General features: G+C 39.1%; 1 protein-coding gene and 2 gene segments (V, D, J or C); 2 read left to right on the forward strand and 1 right to left on the reverse strand.

Moving 5' to 3' along the window:
• Window positions 1–342: 342 nt before the first annotated feature.
• On the forward strand, window positions 343–4,471 carry LOC131985490 (oocyte zinc finger protein XlCOF22-like). Of its 2 annotated transcripts, none has more exons than XM_059350625.1 (3): window positions 343–843; window positions 1,663–2,166; window positions 2,571–4,471. In XM_059350625.1, exons 1-3 carry the CDS (start codon window positions 672–674, stop codon window positions 3,482–3,484), a joined length of 1,590 nt encoding a protein of 529 aa, XP_059206608.1. In that variant the 5' UTR covers window positions 343–671; the 3' UTR covers window positions 3,485–4,471. The 2 variants fall into 2 exon arrangements, with proteins under 2 accessions (XP_059206608.1, XP_059206609.1); XM_059350626.1 differs by having other exon boundaries at window positions 2,574–4,471.
• Window positions 4,472–8,137: 3,666 nt separating this feature from the next.
• On the forward strand, window positions 8,138–11,615 carry LOC131985502 (Ig kappa chain V region Mem5-like). The segment is given in 4 exon segments: window positions 8,138–8,345; window positions 8,425–8,719; window positions 9,519–9,556; window positions 10,588–11,615. Coding segments are annotated over 4 exon segments (714 nt in total).
• Window positions 11,616–14,664: 3,049 nt separating this feature from the next.
• On the reverse strand, window positions 14,665–18,244 carry LOC131984450 (Ig kappa chain V region 3368-like). The segment is given in 4 exon segments: window positions 14,665–14,807; window positions 15,456–15,491; window positions 17,658–17,957; window positions 18,037–18,244. Coding segments are annotated over 4 exon segments (531 nt in total).

The raw sequence follows: 18,244 nt of genomic DNA on the forward strand, positions 1-18,244 counted from the left end.
TAGGTATTTGTGCATAATGTTTTTGGCATATTTTACCCCTTTTTTTTGGTATTCTAAAACAATAGTATTTCTTTATGTATTGTTTTGGTATTTCTATTTTTACATAGTTTTTGGTAATTTTACGTGTTTTTATGTTTTATATATATATCTATATATATATAGATATATATATATATATAAATATACACACACACACACACACACACACACGTGTGTATGTGTATCAAAATGAACAACAAATATCAAAATATCAATTTAAACAGAAGAAATATAAAAATGAGGAACAAAATAACCAGCCTCAACAGTCGACATTGCACTATTTTACAGATTAGAAGGAATATAATTGAAACGCTTCTGGCGGTTTTATTTTGAAGGGCTGTATGACCCGGATGTGATGTAATCGGTGTTGCCGTTAGCCGTTAGCTGTTAATAACATGACGTGGACGAGCCTCTTGTCCACCAGTGACAGCGTGTTTCTGGGCTCCGGATCAGTCTGTCTGAACGGGCCAACACGGAACATTTCCCGCTGACTCAATATTTATATATTTATAACTTTATTCATCGGACCACAAGCAGCTAGTTAGCTTAGCATGCTAGCTGGTTAGCATCGCGGCTAGTCCAACAAACTGAGTTTCTAACGGAGTTTGAGTGGACAAAAAGTTGTGAGAAAAATGTCTAAAAATGAAATGCTGAGAGTTTTTGTCAGCCAGAGACTGAGTGAAGCTGCTGAAGAGATCTTTGGTCTGTTTGAGAGAATCATAGCAGAGCACGAGGAGAAGAACGAGAGACAACAGAAACTACTGGAGGCTGTTTACAACCCTCAGCTTCACTTACACAGAGCAGGTTAGCTACTTTACTTCAGTTACACAGAGCAGGTTAGTTACTTTACTTCAGTTACACAGAGCAGGTTAGTTACTTTACTTCAGTTACACAGGTCAGGTTAGTTACTTTACTTCAGTTACACAGAGCAGGTTAGTTACTTTACTTCACTTACACAGAGCAGGTAAGTTACGCAGTGCAGGTTAGTTACTTTACTTCAGTTACACAGAGCAGGTTAGTTACTTTACTTCAGTTACAGAGAGCAGAGCAGGCTAGTTACTTTACTTCACTCACACAGAGCAGGTAAGTTACTTTATTTAAGTTACACAGAGCAGGTTATTTACTTTACTTGAGTTACACAGAGCAGGTTAGTTACTTTACTTCAGTTACACAGAGCAGGTTAGTTACTTTACTTCAGTTACAGAGCAGGCTAGTTACTTTACTTCACTCACACAGAGCAGGTAAGTTACTTTATTTAAGTTACACAGAGCAGGTTAGTTACTTTACTTGAGTTACACAGTGCAGGTTAGTTACTTTACTTCAGTTACACAGGGCAGGTTAGTTACTTTACTTAAGTTACACAGAGCAGGTTAGTTACTTTACTTCAGTTAGTTACCATCAGATAATATTCGATATCTAGTGGACAGAAACTGTATAACAGTCAAAGTCAGCTTGACTGTCAGTGGTTGTGCTGCTGATAACACACAAGATATATATAAATAATGAATATATTTATAGGCCAGAAAACATGTTTTTCACAATACGGGACAGATAAGATTTTATTATTAGAAAGACTAAAATCTGATATTAACTCAACCTCTTTATTATCCATCTGTGTTTCAGATTTACCTCCAGAGGAGCAGAAAGGGGGTGTTTTTGTTAAACGGGAGCAGCAGGACTGGAGCTGCAGCCTGGACCAGGACCAGAACCAGAACCCGGAGCCCCGAGACATTAAAGAGGAGCAGGAGGAGGTGTGGAGCACTCGTGTCCCTGTGAAGAGTGAAGATGAAGAAGAGAAACCTCAGTCCTCACAGCTTCATCACACACAGACTGAACACATGGAAACAGAAGCTGCTGGAGAGGACTGTGGAGGACCAGGACCAGCCAGGACCGACTGTGGAGGACCAGGACCAGCCAGGACCGACTGTGGAGGACCAGGACCACTCAGGACCGACTGTGGAGGACCAGGACCAGCCAGGACCGACTGTGGAGGACCAGGACCACTCAGGACCGACTGTGGAGGACCAGGACCTCTCAAGACCGACGGTCCACATCGTCTCTTGCGGCCCGTCGGCGAGGACGAGGACTCGTCCGTCCCTGTGAGGACTGAAGAGGACAAAGCTTCAGGTAGGAACAGAGACACAGAAGAAGTCTCAGTGTGTCTCTGGTTTGGTTTCTTTATGTCAACAAATCATCTGCTGGACACAATCTGGGACACACAGCGCACACTTTTTAGCAGGTTTTTTCTGTTACTGTCACTTTTTTTCTCATAAATTTGTCACTTTTTTCTCGTAAATTTGTCTCTTTTTTGTAAATTCATCACTTTATTCGTGTAAATTTGTCACTTTTTTCTAAAAAAAATTGTCACTTTTTTTCTCGTAAATTTGTCTTTTTTTTTTTTGTAAATTCATCACTTTTTTCTCGTAAATTTGTCATTTTTCCCCCCATAAATTTGTTTTTTTTTTTCTTGTAAATGTAGCACTTTTTCGTGTAAATTTGTCACTTTTTTTCTCATAAACTCATGGAAACAGAAGCTGATGGAGAGGACTCTGGAGGACCAGAACCACTCAGGACTGACTGTGGAGGACCAGAACCACTCAGGATTGACCCCCCAGATCCGGCCAGTGGAGACTCTTCTGAAGCGGAGACTGACGACAGCGCTGACTGGACGGACACCAGAGAACCTCCGACATGTTCGAACTCTCTGGGAAATCAAAAAAAGCCGGTCAGAGCTGGGAAGAAAGCTTTCAGCTGCTCTGAATGTGGGAAAATATTTTCCCGGAGAGAATCTCTGAACACTCACATGAGATGTCACACAGGAGAGAAACCGTTCATCTGCAGGTTCTGTGAGAAACCTTTCAGAACCAGTGGACATTTAAAGACTCACATAAGGATCCACACAGGAGAGAAACCGTTCAGCTGCTCCGTCTGCGGGAAACCTTTCAGAACTAGTGGACATTTACTGACACACATGAAGCTCCACGCAGCAGAGAAACCGTCTTGCTGTGGTGACGCTCCACAGGGAGGGGAGAGCCTGACGGGACACGGAGGAGAGAAACCCTTCAGCTGCTCCGTCTGCAAGAAGTCTTTCACCCTGAGCGGGACGTTAAAGATCCACATGAGACTCCACACCGGAGAGAAACCCTACAGCTGCTCCCTGTGTCAGAAATCTTTCAGAACGAGTTCTCATTTAAAGACTCACGCATCGAGCCACACTGGAGAGAAACCGTTCGGCTGCTCTGAGTGCAGCAAAGCCTTCAGACTGAAAGCGTCTCTGCTGACTCACATGAGGACTCACACGGGAGAGAAACCGTTCAGCTGCTCCATCTGTAAGAAAGCTTTCTCACAGACGGGACATCTACGGAAACACATGAGGATCCACGGAGCAGAGAAACCCTCCAGCTGCTCCGTCAGTGGTAAAGCTTTAAATCGAGGGAAAACCTGAAGACACACAGGCCCGCCAGACTCTCATCTGTCCCGTCAGAGTCTAAACTGTCCCGTCAGACTCTAATCTGCCCCATCAGACTCTAATCTGTCCCCCCAGACTCTGATCTGTCCCATCAGACTCTAATCTGATATATATAAATAGGCCAATCTTTTTCAGAAATAAATATATTTATATGAGTAAAGAATAACGAACATTACAAAATAACTAAATGCAGTCATGAAAAAATGATTAGACCTCCTTGTTTTCTTCAGTTTCTTGTTCATTTTAATGTCTGGTTCAACTAAAGGTTCATTTGTTTGGACAAATATAATGATAACAACAAAAACATATGATAAGAGTTTAATTTTAGAGCTGATATCTAGACATTTAACATGGTTTTATTCATAATGATTTTGGTTATTATCAAGAATGTTTCCATGACTAGATGTAAAAATGACTAAAAAAGTAATAAAATGACCAAAATAGATGTTAAATTGATCAAAAAAGGCACAAAATGACCATAAATAGATGTAGAGATGACCAAAATGGATGTAAAAATTATTTTAAAAATCATATTTTCTATATATTTTTCAGTATTTTGTATTACCGTTATTGCAAAAATACCCTGAAATATGGTGATAATCTTTTAGGGCCATATTGCCCAGCCCTGGTGAGAGGCACCAAAATTTGGGCTTTTTTCGTAAAAATATTTTTAAAAATCCAAATATAGGAAACTACGTTAAGTAGGAGTGTCACGATTCTCCAGACTTTATTCTAAGGACACCACTTGATTACATTTTTGATTAAAATTTTATTTTTCAGCCATTTTTGCCATTTTTAGAATCTATCAAGTATCGATCTGTTCAGATGTTTCTTCCAGTTTGATGTGATCTGATCAGGTCTGGAGAGGAAACATCTTTAATGATAATCAACCACAGAACAATGCAACGTCTGTCATTTATAATGAGTGTGTTTCTTTTATTAATAAATCTATTTTGATGAGAAGTGTGATAAATATGAGATTAATTTTCATCATGTGGAATAAAAATTGTTTCATTAAAACACAATATAGAAATTAAAGCTGCAACCAGCGATGAACGAGCCCGGCTATGGCAAACGGCTCATTAGTTGGGGAAGGGGGTGTGGCTAATCAAAAAGGGCGGGATTTTATTAAATATTGTTATGTAGAACTGTTCAGTGATGGACCATCATCACACATGACAAGTTTGAGGCAGATTGGACAATGTATGGTCAAGTTATACAGTCTCCTGTTTTATGTAAAAACGCCATATTTTGCTGCCATGCCACGCCCACATAGTGTGACAGTCTGTAACACTTTTAATAACTGTTGATCCCAAACGCCTTGTGATGGTACTGACCAAGTCCGAAGTCGATCAGATTAAATCTGTAGGAGGAGTTTGTTAAAGTATGCGGCGTGGAAATGGTGAAAAATCTAAATCTAAATCTAAAACGGCATTTTCGATCCAAGATGGCCGACTTCCTGTTCGATTTTGGGTATGGCTTCTTGAGACTTTTTGGTGCGTCTTCCCATGATACATGTATGGACCAAATTTCGTGAAACCTGTTTTTGGGGCTCAATTCTAGGGGGCGCTAGTAGGTCATTTAGCCACGCCCATTTCTGGAACTTTACATTTTGTTCCAAGTTTGATGAGTTTTGGAAAATGATAAAGCCTCAAAAACACAAAACTCATTTGCCGTTATAATAATAAACGGACCAATTCCAACAGCGTCTTCCACAGTTAGAGCTCGGGACCTACATATTACCATAATAATAATAATAATAAATATAACTTGTAAAATGTGTCATTCAAACTTTCACCATCACGTGAATTTTGGTGACGACGAACTTCAACAACAGAGAAAATGTTGCTGCTGAGGAACCAGGAGGGAAGATTTTCTCACACATGAATTATGTGTCAATGTGTTTGTTTGTTTGTTTGTTTGTTTTTGAATTAAATGTCCTCAGAAGTGAAAGCTTGTCTGAGTTTTCTCTAAATGTTCCAGTTCAGCTGTGATCTGTTCTCAGCTCTCTGCCTCCTTTTATTTCTCATGTTCTCATACAGGTTGATCTCTGAGGTTGAAGGTTTTCTTCTTCTCTTCCTGCTGTTTGTACAAATCCTGAACTCATGTTTTCTGATTTTTCTCTGCATCCATCAATCTATATTTTCCTCTTTTACTGCCCAACAGAGTCTAACTGCAGTAACTACATTGTTGGTTGAAATTGAGTTATAACTAAAAATGAACTTCTTGATGTCTGTTTTATCTTGTGACAAAGTTTTAGATTACAATTTTACTTTATTTCAGAGGAATAAAGAAATTGTAATAACTAAAAACATCCAACTCAAATCCAAAGCAGAGGGCAGTAAGTTCACTTAGTTCACGCTGCAGACACGCAGATGCTGCAGACACTACAGATGCTGCAGACGCTGCAGATGCTGCAGACACGCAGATGCTGCAGACACGCAGATGATGCAGACACGCAGACACTGCAGACACGCAGATGATGCAGACACGCAGATGCTGCAGACACGCAGACGCTGCAGACACGCAGATGATGCAGACACGCAGATGCTGCAGACACGCAGACGCTGCAGACACGCAGATGATGCAGACGCTGCAGACACGACAGATGATGCAGACGCTGCAGACACGACAGATGCCGCAGACATGCAGATGCTGCAGACACGCAGATGCTGCAGACGCTGCAGACACGCAGATGATGCAGACGCTGCAGACACGCAGATGCTGCAGACACTACAGATGCTGCAGACACGCAGACGCTGCAGACGCAGGCGCTGCAGACACGCAGATGCTGCAGACGCTGCAGACACGCAGATGATGCAGACGCTGCAGACACGACAGATGCTGCAGACACGCAGACGCTTCAGACACGCAGATGATGCAGACGCTGCAGACACGACAGATGCTGCAGACACGCAGATGCTGCAGACACGCAGATGCTGCAGACACTACAGATGCTGCAGACACGACAGATGCTGCAGACACGCAGATGCTGCAGACACGCAGATGCTGCAGACACTACAGATGCTGCAGACACTACAGATGCTGCAGACGTGCAGACACGCAGATGATGCAGACACGCAGATGCTGCAGACACTACAGATGCTGCAGACGCTGCGGACGTGCAGACACGCAGATGATGCAGACACACAGACACGCAGATGATGCAGACACGACAGATGCTGCAGACACGCAGATAATGCAGACGCTGCAGACACTACAGATGCTGCAGACACGACAGATGCTGCAGACACGCAGACGCTGCGGACGTGCAGACACGCAGATGATGCAGACGCTGCAGACACGCAGATGATGCAGACGCTGCAGACACGCAGATGATGCAGACAGGCAGATGCTGCAGACACGCAGATACTGCAGACGCTGAAGACACGCAGATGCTGCAGACGCTGCAGACACGCAGATGCTGCAGACACTACAGATGCTGCAGACGTGCAGACATGCAGATGATGCAGACACGCAGATGATGCAGACACGCAGATGCTGCAGACGCTGCAGACATGCAGATGCTGCAGACACGCAGATGATGCAGACGCTGCAGACACGCAGACGCTGCAGACGCTGCAGACACGCAGACGCTGCAGACACGCAGACGCTGCAGACACACAGATGATGCAGACACGCAGATGCTGCAGACACGCAGACGCTGCAGACACGCAGATGATGCAGACACGCAGATGCTGCAGACACTGCAGACACGCAGATGCTGCAGACACTGCAGACACGCAGATGATGCAGACGCTGCAGATGATGCAGACGCTGCAGATACGCAGACGCTGCAGACACACAGACGCTGCAGACACGCAGACGCTGCAGACACATTTAGTGATGGAAGTTTCTCTGCAGCTGCAGCGAGCGTCGTTTCACTTCCTCCTTTGAGCTTCGAGAGCGAAACAGCAGAGATGCTTCACTGAACCGTGGAAACAGTTTCAGCATGAAACAGACACGTGGTTTCTCTCACTTCACTTCTGACTAAAGTCAAACTCTATTAATATTCAAATGAATAAATGAATTAATAGGCCTAAAGTATAATTAATAATATAAGAGCATTTAAATACAATTAATGTGGATTCTCTTTACATTTTCAGTGGTAAAGTAGGCTACGTGTTAATAAAATAAATATTATTTCTTTAAAAGAATTAATTTAAAAAACAGACACATTTAATGTGGTTATGCATAGAAGATAAAAATGAATCAATTAAAATTAAGAAATAAAGAAGGCCACATCTTAATAAAAAATGAAGGAGAATAAATAAATAATAGATTAATGTGGATTCTCTTGCATCACTTCTGACAGAAGCTTCCAGTGGTTCAGCAGAGGAAATCAAATTATAATGTAATAAATAAATAAAATGAAAAAATAATAATACAATGAAATAGGCCACATGCTAATAAAAATGAAAAATGTATTTTAAAAAAAAAAAAATACAATAAACTAAGAAAAAAATAATAGAATAATTAAATGTAAATTCTCTTGAATTTTTTGGTTGTTAAAAAAGGAAAATAAATATAAGTACAATTTTAAAAATCAAACAAATTCCACAAGTTAATACAAATTAAATGAATATAATGAATAAAAAAGAATAAGGGTAATAATTGTCCTGATGTTTTCTGATGTCTTGTGGTCTCAGCGTGGAGCTGCAGCAGTGAGCAGGAAACAGCTGCAGCTCTCTGACTCTGTGTGTTTGCATACATGTGTCCTCCTCTCTGCTTCCAGCCATAAGAGGCTGCTGTCCATCAGTGGCTGTCCAGGCCTTTCACACACACATGATGATGTCACTGACTCTGCTGCTGGCCACCCTGGGGCTCCTTGTTCAGGGTGAGACTCTCTGCAGCATTTACCTTCTTCCATCTCTTCTCCACCTTAAACATCTTTCTCCTCTTTCTCATCTTTTCAGCCTCATCAGGAGAAATCCTCCTGACTCAGTCTCCTGGATCTCAGTCTGCTGTTCCAGGACAGACTGTCTCCATGACATGTAAAGCCAGTTCACGTGTCTATAAAGACCTCCAGTGGTACCTTCAGAAACCTGGAGAAGCTCCTAAACTCCTGATTTATGATGATTCAACCCGTCAATCTGGAGTTTCAGATCGTTTCAGTGGAAGTGGATCTAATACTGACTTCACTCTGACCATCAGTGGAGTTCAGGCTGAAGATTCAGGAGTTTACTACTGTCAGCAGGATGAGGAGTTCCCGCTCACACAGTGAAAAAGCGTCGTACAAAAACCTCCCTCAGCTGCAGAGGAACTGATCTGAATCAACAGCTGCACAGAAACTAAAAGTGTTTCTAAAGACACAAATGTAGTCACTAATAATTCACTTTGAACATCTTACTGATCAATAAGTTGCATTTAACTCAAAAAGTTCAACATTTAAGTCTTTTATTGGATTTGAAACAATCTGCTTCACGTCAGAAACAAACCTGTGAAGAATGATTTCAATTCTTCATTTATGAAAACACATGAACACTAAAACTGTAAATATTGTTTATTCACAGTTTGTGAGTCAGTGAAGTTTTAAATGTAAACTAGTTTCATTAGTTTCAGTCTGAAGCAGTTTGTAAACAGTTTGTAGGTTTAAATCTGAACATCATTTTATTTCACTCTATGCTGACGATATTCTGATTATTATTCCAGATGTCTGAAATACTTTTCAGACGTCAGAAGTTTTATTGATATGATGATGTTTGTGCATGTCTTTAGTGACAACAAAGACATTTATTGTTGTTTCTGTCAGCTCAGTTTATCTGTGATTTCATACGTTCACTGACAACAAAACATAAAGTTCACATACATTTATAATAATAAATATGATTATTTATTCTCTCCAGCTCCCTGGGCCAGCTGGGGATTTATATTTCATATTGATTTCCTTTAATATTGACATGATGTGAAGAGTGTTTGTGTAGAGTTTGTTGTGTTCAGAGTCAGAGAGCCGTGTCTCTCTACAGTGAGAGGTTTTTGTACGGCGGCTCAATGAGTTTGTATCACTGTGGTACACGTTCGGTGGAGGAAGCAGACTGGATGTTGGAAGTAAGTCAAATATCTTACATTTGTAATATGTTATGATCCATCTTTCATTCTGTTTTTCTATATTACACGGTTCAGGAAAAAATTGTTGCTTTACCATTTTCATTGATGAGTTTTTGACAAAGATTTTGCACTCAGAGACAAATTTGACTTCAGCAACATAACTTCAAAAACTCATTGTAATGAAAATAACATTTTAAATCACAGGATAAATCAATATATCAAACTTCAGTGGTGAAGTTGGATCTTTAGGGTTTTTATTTTTAGTTCAGTCAGTCAGAGTCAGAGAGCCGTGTCTCTCTACAGTGAGAGGTTTTTGTACGGCGACTCAATGAGTTTGTATCACTGTGGTGGACTTTTGGTGGAGGATCCAGACTGGATGTTGGAAGTAGGTCAAATGTTTCTTTAAAAAAAGTTTCTGCACAAATGATTGTCATAATATTATATAATTCATTGCAATTATGTTTTTTGATGTTTAGTTTTCCACCAAAATAATAACTGCCGTTACGGTGAGTTAACTTCATTGACAACATTGAACAAAGTGGAGATAAAGATTGGAGATACATTTTGTTGTAATATTCATATTGTGTCATGTGTTGTTGCAGCTTTTTTATTCTTTAAATCATTTAAACAGTTTACTAAATAATGACTGAAATCCACACGAGGAACATTTAGGTGTTGCCAGTTTATTTTCTGTATTTATTTCCGTTAAATGTAAGAACTTATATTATATGTAGTTCAGGTTTTGCATGCTGTTGGTGATAGTTTAAAATGTTGGCTGCTTGTTTTATTTCCAGTGTAGTTTGATGTATTTCAGCTCTTTCTGTACGATGATTCTCTCTGTGCTGATATGCATGAGAGGCTTCTTAAAGGGAAGTGAAACAATGTGTGAGTGAGTGAAGCAGAAAAACCATCTGACAGAAACTCCTTAAAGGAGAAGATCAACTCTCACACAGGAAAGGTGTCCAAGTGTCTGCTGGTTGATTGACAGCTGTGTGGTCCCGCCGTCCTCTAATCTGATTGGTGTCTCCTAGGTGATGCCCGTCCCACCCTGACGGTGCTGCCCCCCTCCAGGGAGCAGCTGCAGCAGGGGACGGCCACGCTCATGTGCCTGGCCAACAAGGGCTTCCCCTCAGACTGGAGTCTGTCCTGGAAGGTGGACGGCAGCAGCAGCAGCAGCAGCTGGGAGCAGAGCAGCAGCCCCGGGGTGCTGGAGAAGGACGGCCACTACAGCTGGAGCAGCACCCTGAGGCTCTCTGCAGACCAGTGGAGGAAGGTGGGCTCTGTGACCTGTGAGGCCACCCAGGGCTCCCAGACTCCGCTCTCAGAGACTCTGAGGAGAGACCAGTGTTCCCAGTCCTGATCTGACTCACTGCTTTTACTCTGCTACTGCTCTCAGTCTGCTCTCTTTCTCTGGTTCTCTCATGATTTTTCAACATTAACTTGTTCTTGCTTGTGTTGATAGTTTTAACATTTTCAAACAATAAAGAATTCCATCATATATTATAAAAGTGACCGGTCTTATGAATTCCTTTCTTTCACATGTGTTATATAATAAGAGCATGAATCAGATTAATGTGCCAAAGTGACAATGATAAGAAGTACATGTTTTCCAGATCCATTTTTAATAGTTTTAAGACTTCAGACATGGTGCAGCCATTTCAATGGTAAATCACAAAGCTATCAGATTTAACTAATTTAAACGTTTGAAGAATATAAGTTAATTTGTCATTAAATTTGTATTTTTACCCAAGATAATTAATCATTCATTTGTAATCCTATGTTCCCAATATAAATGGTGCCCCGTTTAGAGGTATCCATACAAATATTTTGGGAAATCCTAAAATCCCAACATATTGGTGCCCCGTGTGAGGCAATGTACAGTTGGCAATCGTTCTTCACTCTGTAACTCTCTCTTTCTCAGTCTCCGCTCTCAGAGACTCTGAGGAGAGACCAGTGTTCCCAGTCCTGATCTGACTCACTGGGACTCTGTCTCTGTCTCTGGCTTTAGTTCACAACATTTACCAGCTTATTGTAATGTTTCACCATTTCAGTGTCTGCTCAGAATAAAGATCGCTTCATCAAATCAAACTGTTGTCACGTCATCACTGGTCAGGTGCCTTCATGCTCTTTCTCCTGGTGATGACTGTGTTTTAAAACCACTGAAGAAAATCTCAGAAATGAACTGCCTCAAGTAGAACTAAAGAACATCCATTATTATAAAAAAAAAAACAATCCAAAAGTACAAAAGATTACTAAATCTGAAATAAATAGCAGTATATCATCAGCATAATATGAATATTAAAGTAAATCAATATGAAATCTAAATACCCAGTTACTGTTTAGTATTTATTAATATAAATGTATGTGAACTTTATGTTTTGGTGTCACTGAGCTTATGAAATCACAGATAAACTGAGCTGACAGAAACAACAATAAATGTCTTTGTTGTCATGAAAGACATGAACAAACATCATCATATAAATAAAAATAAAAATAAAAATCATCAGCTACTATCAATATAATATTTGGGGTACCACATGGCTCCATGCTGGGTGTGTGTGTGTGTGTGTGTGTGTCAGTCACTTCAGTGTGTGTTCAGTCTGACTGAGGGAGGTTTCTGTACGACTCTTTTTGACTGTGTGAACGTTCACTGACTGTTCACTGACTGTTGATGTTATGTGCACTCTGACAGTAGTAAAATGTAAAATGATTCTTTAAGAAAAGTTTCTGCACAAATGATTGTTATAATATTGTATAATTCACTGCAATGATGTTTTTTGATGTTTAGTTTTCCACCAAGATAATAACGTTATGGTGAATTAACTTCATGAGGTAACATTGAACAAAGTGGAGATAAAGATTGGAGATACATTTTTTTGTAATCTTTATATTGTGTCATGTGTTGTTGCAGCTTTTTTTATTCTTTAAATCATTTGAACAGTTTACTAAATAATGACTGAAATCCACACGAAGAACATTTAGGTCTTGTCAGTTTATTTTCTGTCTTTATTCATGTTAAATGTAACAACTTAAATGATGTGTAGTTCAGGTTTTGCATGCTGTTGATGAGAGTTTAAAATGTTGCTATTTTTTGCTAATTATCTGCCAATGGAACAAGTAAATTTGTCTTGTCAAGACTTTCCAAAACATGTAAAAATATCTAATCTCAATGAACCACAAATACCTTAGAATTAGTGTATTCTAACTAATAACAACATTTATTTATTGTTGTTGTTAAATGTTTCATGTTAAATGTTTAAATATCAAGTGTCAGTTTAATGTAGTTAATGACATACACACTACACAACAATACACACTTCTGTTGGTTCATTGATCATAAAACTATTGATTCATCTGGCTGCTTGTTTTAATATGTGAAGAGGTCAAATTATGTCAAAGTTATGATTTCTCAAAATCATAAGTAACAAGCTGTAATATCTGATTTAGATAATTAAGGACCAAAACACTTAAAACAAGTGAAACAGTCGAACATGTTGTGTCTTTTTTGGTCATTTTGTGTCTTTTTTTTGTCATTTTGTGTCTTTTTTGGTCATTTTGTGTCTCTTTTTTAGTCATTTTGTGTCTTTTTTTTGTCATTTTGTGTCTTTTTTTGGTCATTTTGTGTGTTTTTTAGTCATTTTGTGTATTTTTTAGTCATTTTGTGTCTTTTTTGGTCATTTTGTGTCTTTTTTTGGTAATTTTGTATCTTTTTGGGGTCATTTTGTGTCTTTTTTGTGTAATTTTGTGTCTTTTTAGTCATTTTGTGTCTTTTTTGGTCATTTTGTGTATTTTTTTAGTCATTTTGTGTCATTTTGTGTCTTGTAAGCCTTGTAAGTGTTGGTGAAGCAGCTTTGTAACTGTTGATATTCTAGTTTCCAGCATGTATTTACTCAGTATAGGTGATAAAATCTCAGTAACAAGCTGTAATATCTGATTTAGATCATTAAGGACCAAAACACTTAAAACAAGTCAAACAGTCTAAAATAAAAACTGCTGACTAAGAAGAACTATGGGACTAACTAACTAACCTCAAATTATCAAAAAAGACAAAAAAATACTGAAAAAAGACATAACATTACTAAAAAAGACACAAAAATGCAAAAAAGGACAAAAAATTAAAAAATATATATACAAAATACAAAATTACCAAAAAACAGACATAAAATTACTTTAAAAAATACACAAAATTACCAAAACGGACACAAAATTACTAGAAAAGACACAAAATTACTAAAAAAAAAAGACACAAAATTACCAAAACAGACCCAAAATTACTACAAAAGACACAAAATTACCAAAACAGACACAAAATTACTACAAAAGACACAAAATTACTAAAACAGACACAAAATTACTAGAAAAGACACAAAATTACCAAAACAGACACACAATTACAAGAAAAGACTCAAAATTACTAAAAAAAAGACATACAATTACTAAAAAAAGACAAAACATTACCAAAACAGACCCAAAATTACTAGAAAAGACCCAAAATTAACAAACAACAGACATAATTACAAAAAACACACACAAAATTACCAAAAGAGACATACAATTACTAGAAAAGACACAAAAGTACTTAAAAAAGACACATAATTAACAAAAAGAGGTAAAATTACTGGAAAAGACAAAAAAACTGACACAAAATTACTAGAAAAGAGGTAAAATCAGCCCTAACTATTGTTACAAACAAACATTTTTGACCCCCACTAGAAAACTCATGAAACTTGGCGCCCACACCGAAGGCAGTTATCATGAAATAAATAACCAGTCAGAGGGTTGGTGTGTGTGGTTTTGGCTCCACAGCGCCACCTGATGGCAGCTCAGGGCTCTGATAGGAATATGCAAAAACTGCTTACAGCTTTGATTTAACTTCTTTTTTCAACTGCACGGTTTATATTTTCGGTCATAATATCTGAGGCCACAGTAATAACACACACACACACACACACACACACACTCTTGACAGTCTCTATGCCGATGACGTTCTAATATATGCAACAAAATGCTCGTTCAGTCTTTCTCTCAGTCAGATCAGAAATCAGTGCAGACCATCTGGCTTCTCTAAAAGATTTCTCATTACACCAAGCTGAGCTTTGAAACATTCATCATATTTCCTTATCTCTGATAAGATCAGACAGACTCCAGTCTGAGGGGAAGCCCTTGTTGGCCAGGCACATGAGCGTGGCCGTCCCCTGCTGCAGCTGCTCCCTGGAGGGGGGCAGCACCGTCAGGGTGGGAGGGGCATCACCTAGGAGACACCAATCAGATTAGAGGAGGGCGGGACCACACAGCTGTCAATCAAGCAGCAGACACTTGGACACCTTTCCTGTGTGAGAGTTGATCTTCTCCTTTAAGGAGTTTCTGTCAGATGGTTTCTCTGCTTCACTCACTCACACATTGTTTCACTTCCCTTTAAGAAGCCTCTCATGCATATCAGCACAGAGAGAATCATCGTACAGAAAGAGCTGAAATACATCAAACTACACTGGAAATAAAACAAGCAGGAAACATTTTTAAACACTCGTCAACAGCATGCAAAACCTGAACTACATATAATTTAAGTTATTAAATTTAACATAAATAAAGACAGAAAATAAACTGACAAGACCTAAATGTTCCTCGTGTGGATTTCAGTCATTATTTAGTAAACTGTTCAAATGATTTAATGACTGAAAAAGCTGCAACAACACATGACACAATATAAAGATTACAACAAAATGTTTCTCCAATCTTTATCTCCACTTTGTTCAATGTTACTTCATGAAGTTAATTCACCGTAACGGCAGTTATTATTTTGGTGGAAAACTAAACATCAAAAAACATAATTGCAATGAATTATATAATATTATGACAATCATTTGTGCAGAAACATTTTTTAAAGAAACGTTTGACCTACTTCCAACATCCAGTCTGGATCCTCCACCAAAAGTCCACCACAGTGATACAAACTCATTGAGTCGCCGTACAAAAACCTCTCACTGTAGAGAGACACGGCTCTCTGACTCTGAACACAACAAACTCTACACAAACACTCTTCACATCATGTCAATATTGTAGGGCTCACAGCTACTCCAGAAGGTTCATTTGGATTAAAGACTGAATGCAGTGATTATTATTGTCAACAAATTCTCTCCATGCTTCAAGATGGAGGTCGTTCTTTGTCCCCCTCCAAACAAAGACAAACGACCCCCACCCCCACAGGTATCTGGAGATACCTAAAGGCGTCTCATTGGCTGATACCAACAGGAAATACAACTTCCAGGTTGAGACACAAAAGTGTCCTGCAGCCACCCCTTCTATCTCTCTTCCCTTCTCAACTCCCTGAGGAACAGCATGCCTGCTGTCCTGGTCTGATCTTCCAGGAGGAAGATCAGACTTCCCTCTGTCTCCAGCTCTAAGAGAAGGCCGGTGAGGACCCAAAGCAAGTGGGCCCACCACGACGCTTCTAAGTTTCCTGCCTGTGATCTATACTGGACATAATCACAGAGACCCTCACCAAGCTTCTGGAGCCAACAGCAACCAACGCTACAACCACCAAAACCCAACCAGGAACCAGATTCTTCCTCAAAAGGAGTGCTGCTTTCCCCTTTCAACTCTGGACTCTGTGGTATAGTACTGGGCAGTTAGTAAGCAAGAACAAGTGTGTTAAGCTTTAATCAATGGTGTGATCTGTTGTGTGTTTAAGTATATTTGTTGGGATATTTTGTGTAGTTAGATCATTTGAAGTTGTATGATTAATGTTGCTCTACATATCTCAAGTTGTACATGTAATTTAACTATAACTCATTTGATTTGCTCACACACTAATCCACATGAAATATACTTTAATTTGGCTTCCTACAACACATAGACCTTCAAGACCGCATGGTCTATTGTTCTTCAAGAACAAAAGGGCTTCCGCCATTTTGATTTATTTAAATGACCGCCTTTCGGCAGCCATTTTGTTACACATTTTTTTCTCACTCACATTTCCACTGTAAATAGTCTTTTAGATTAGTTATTGTGTGTTCTGTTTGCTTTGCTTTATTTAGAATAAATATGTTTTTGGATTAATATGCTTCTCCCTTTAATGTTGCACATGAATGAATGATTTGCTAACCTCTGCTATGGAAAAGAACTCAAAATTCCTTCAACCGTTACTAAATATTAATAAGGTAATTCGATTATAATTATATTCATAATTAATAATCAATGTTCCAAATTGATAATTTGTTAACTTTATGAGACTGATTAACTATGATTTGCTATCTTTTCCTATTCCTAAGTGAATAGGTGGTGCCCCTTGAGTAACTTTAATTCATTTAAAGTATTAAATATAAATTTAGTCAATTTCCGATAGCAAAATTGACCTAAATTAGCTTTTACCTCTAAATATTTTGGTACCCCTAATGGAGGCAATGTGTATCTGAACCAGATACCCCTACAATATTAAAGGAAATCAATATGAAATCTAAATCCCCAGTTGGTCCAGGGAGCTGGAGAGAATAAATAATCATATTTATTATTATAAATGTATGTGAACTTTATGTTTTGGTGTCAGTGAACGTATGACATCACAGATAAACTGAGCTGACAGAAACAACAATAAATGTCTTTGTTGTCATTAAAGACATGAACAAACATCATCATATCAATAAAACTTCTGACGTCTGAAAAGTATTTCACACATCTGGAATAATAATCAGAATATCGTCAGCATAGAGTGAAATAAAATGATTTAAACCACAAACTGTTTACAAACTGCTTCAGACTGAAACTAATGAAACTAGTTTATAATTAAAACATCACTGACTCACAAACTCTGTGAATAAACAATATTTACAGTTTTAGTGTTCATGTGTTTTCATAAATGAAGAATTGAAATCATTCTTCACAGGTTTGTTTCTGACGTGAAGCTGATTGTTTCAAATCCAATAAAAGACTAAAATGTTGAACTTTTTGAGTTAAATGCAACTTATTGATCAGTAAGATGTTCAAAGTGAATTATTAGTGACTACATTTGTGTCTTTAGAAACACTTTTAGTTTGTGTGCAGCTGTTGATTCAGATCAGTTCCTCTGCAGCTGAGGGAGGTTTTTGTACGACGCTTTTTCACTGTGTGAGCGGGAACTCCTCATCCTGCTGACAGTAGTAAACTCCTGAATCTTCAGCCTGAACTCCACTGATGGTCAGAGTGAAGTCATAACCAAATCCACTTCCACTGAAACGAGCTGAAACTCCAGACTGACGGGTTGAGTCAGCATAAATCAGGAGTTTAGGAGCTTCTCCAGGTTTCTGAAGGTACCAGTGGAGGTCATCATCAACAGCTGAACTAGCTTTACATATCATGGAGACAGTCTGTCCTGGAACAGCAGACTGAGATCCAGGAGACTGAGTCAGGAGGATTTCTCCTGATGAGGCTGAAAAGAAGAGAAAGAGGAGAAAGATGTTTAAGGTGGAGAAGAGATGGAAGAAGGTAAATGCTGCAGAGAGTCTCACCCTGAACAAGGAGCCCCAGGGTGGCCAGCAGCAGAGTCAGTGACATCATCATGTGTGTGTGAAAGGCCTGGACAGCCACTGATGGACAGCAGCCTCTTATGGCTGGAAGCAGAGAGGAGGACACATGTATGCAAACACACAGAGTCAGAGAGCTGCAGCTGTTTCCTGCTCACTGCTGCAGCTCCACGCTGAGACCACAAGACATCAG

Source organism: Centropristis striata, chromosome 14, assembly GCF_030273125.1.
Source record: "Centropristis striata isolate RG_2023a ecotype Rhode Island chromosome 14, C.striata_1.0, whole genome shotgun sequence".
NCBI classification, from domain to species: Eukaryota; Metazoa; Chordata; class Actinopteri; order Perciformes; family Serranidae; genus Centropristis; species Centropristis striata.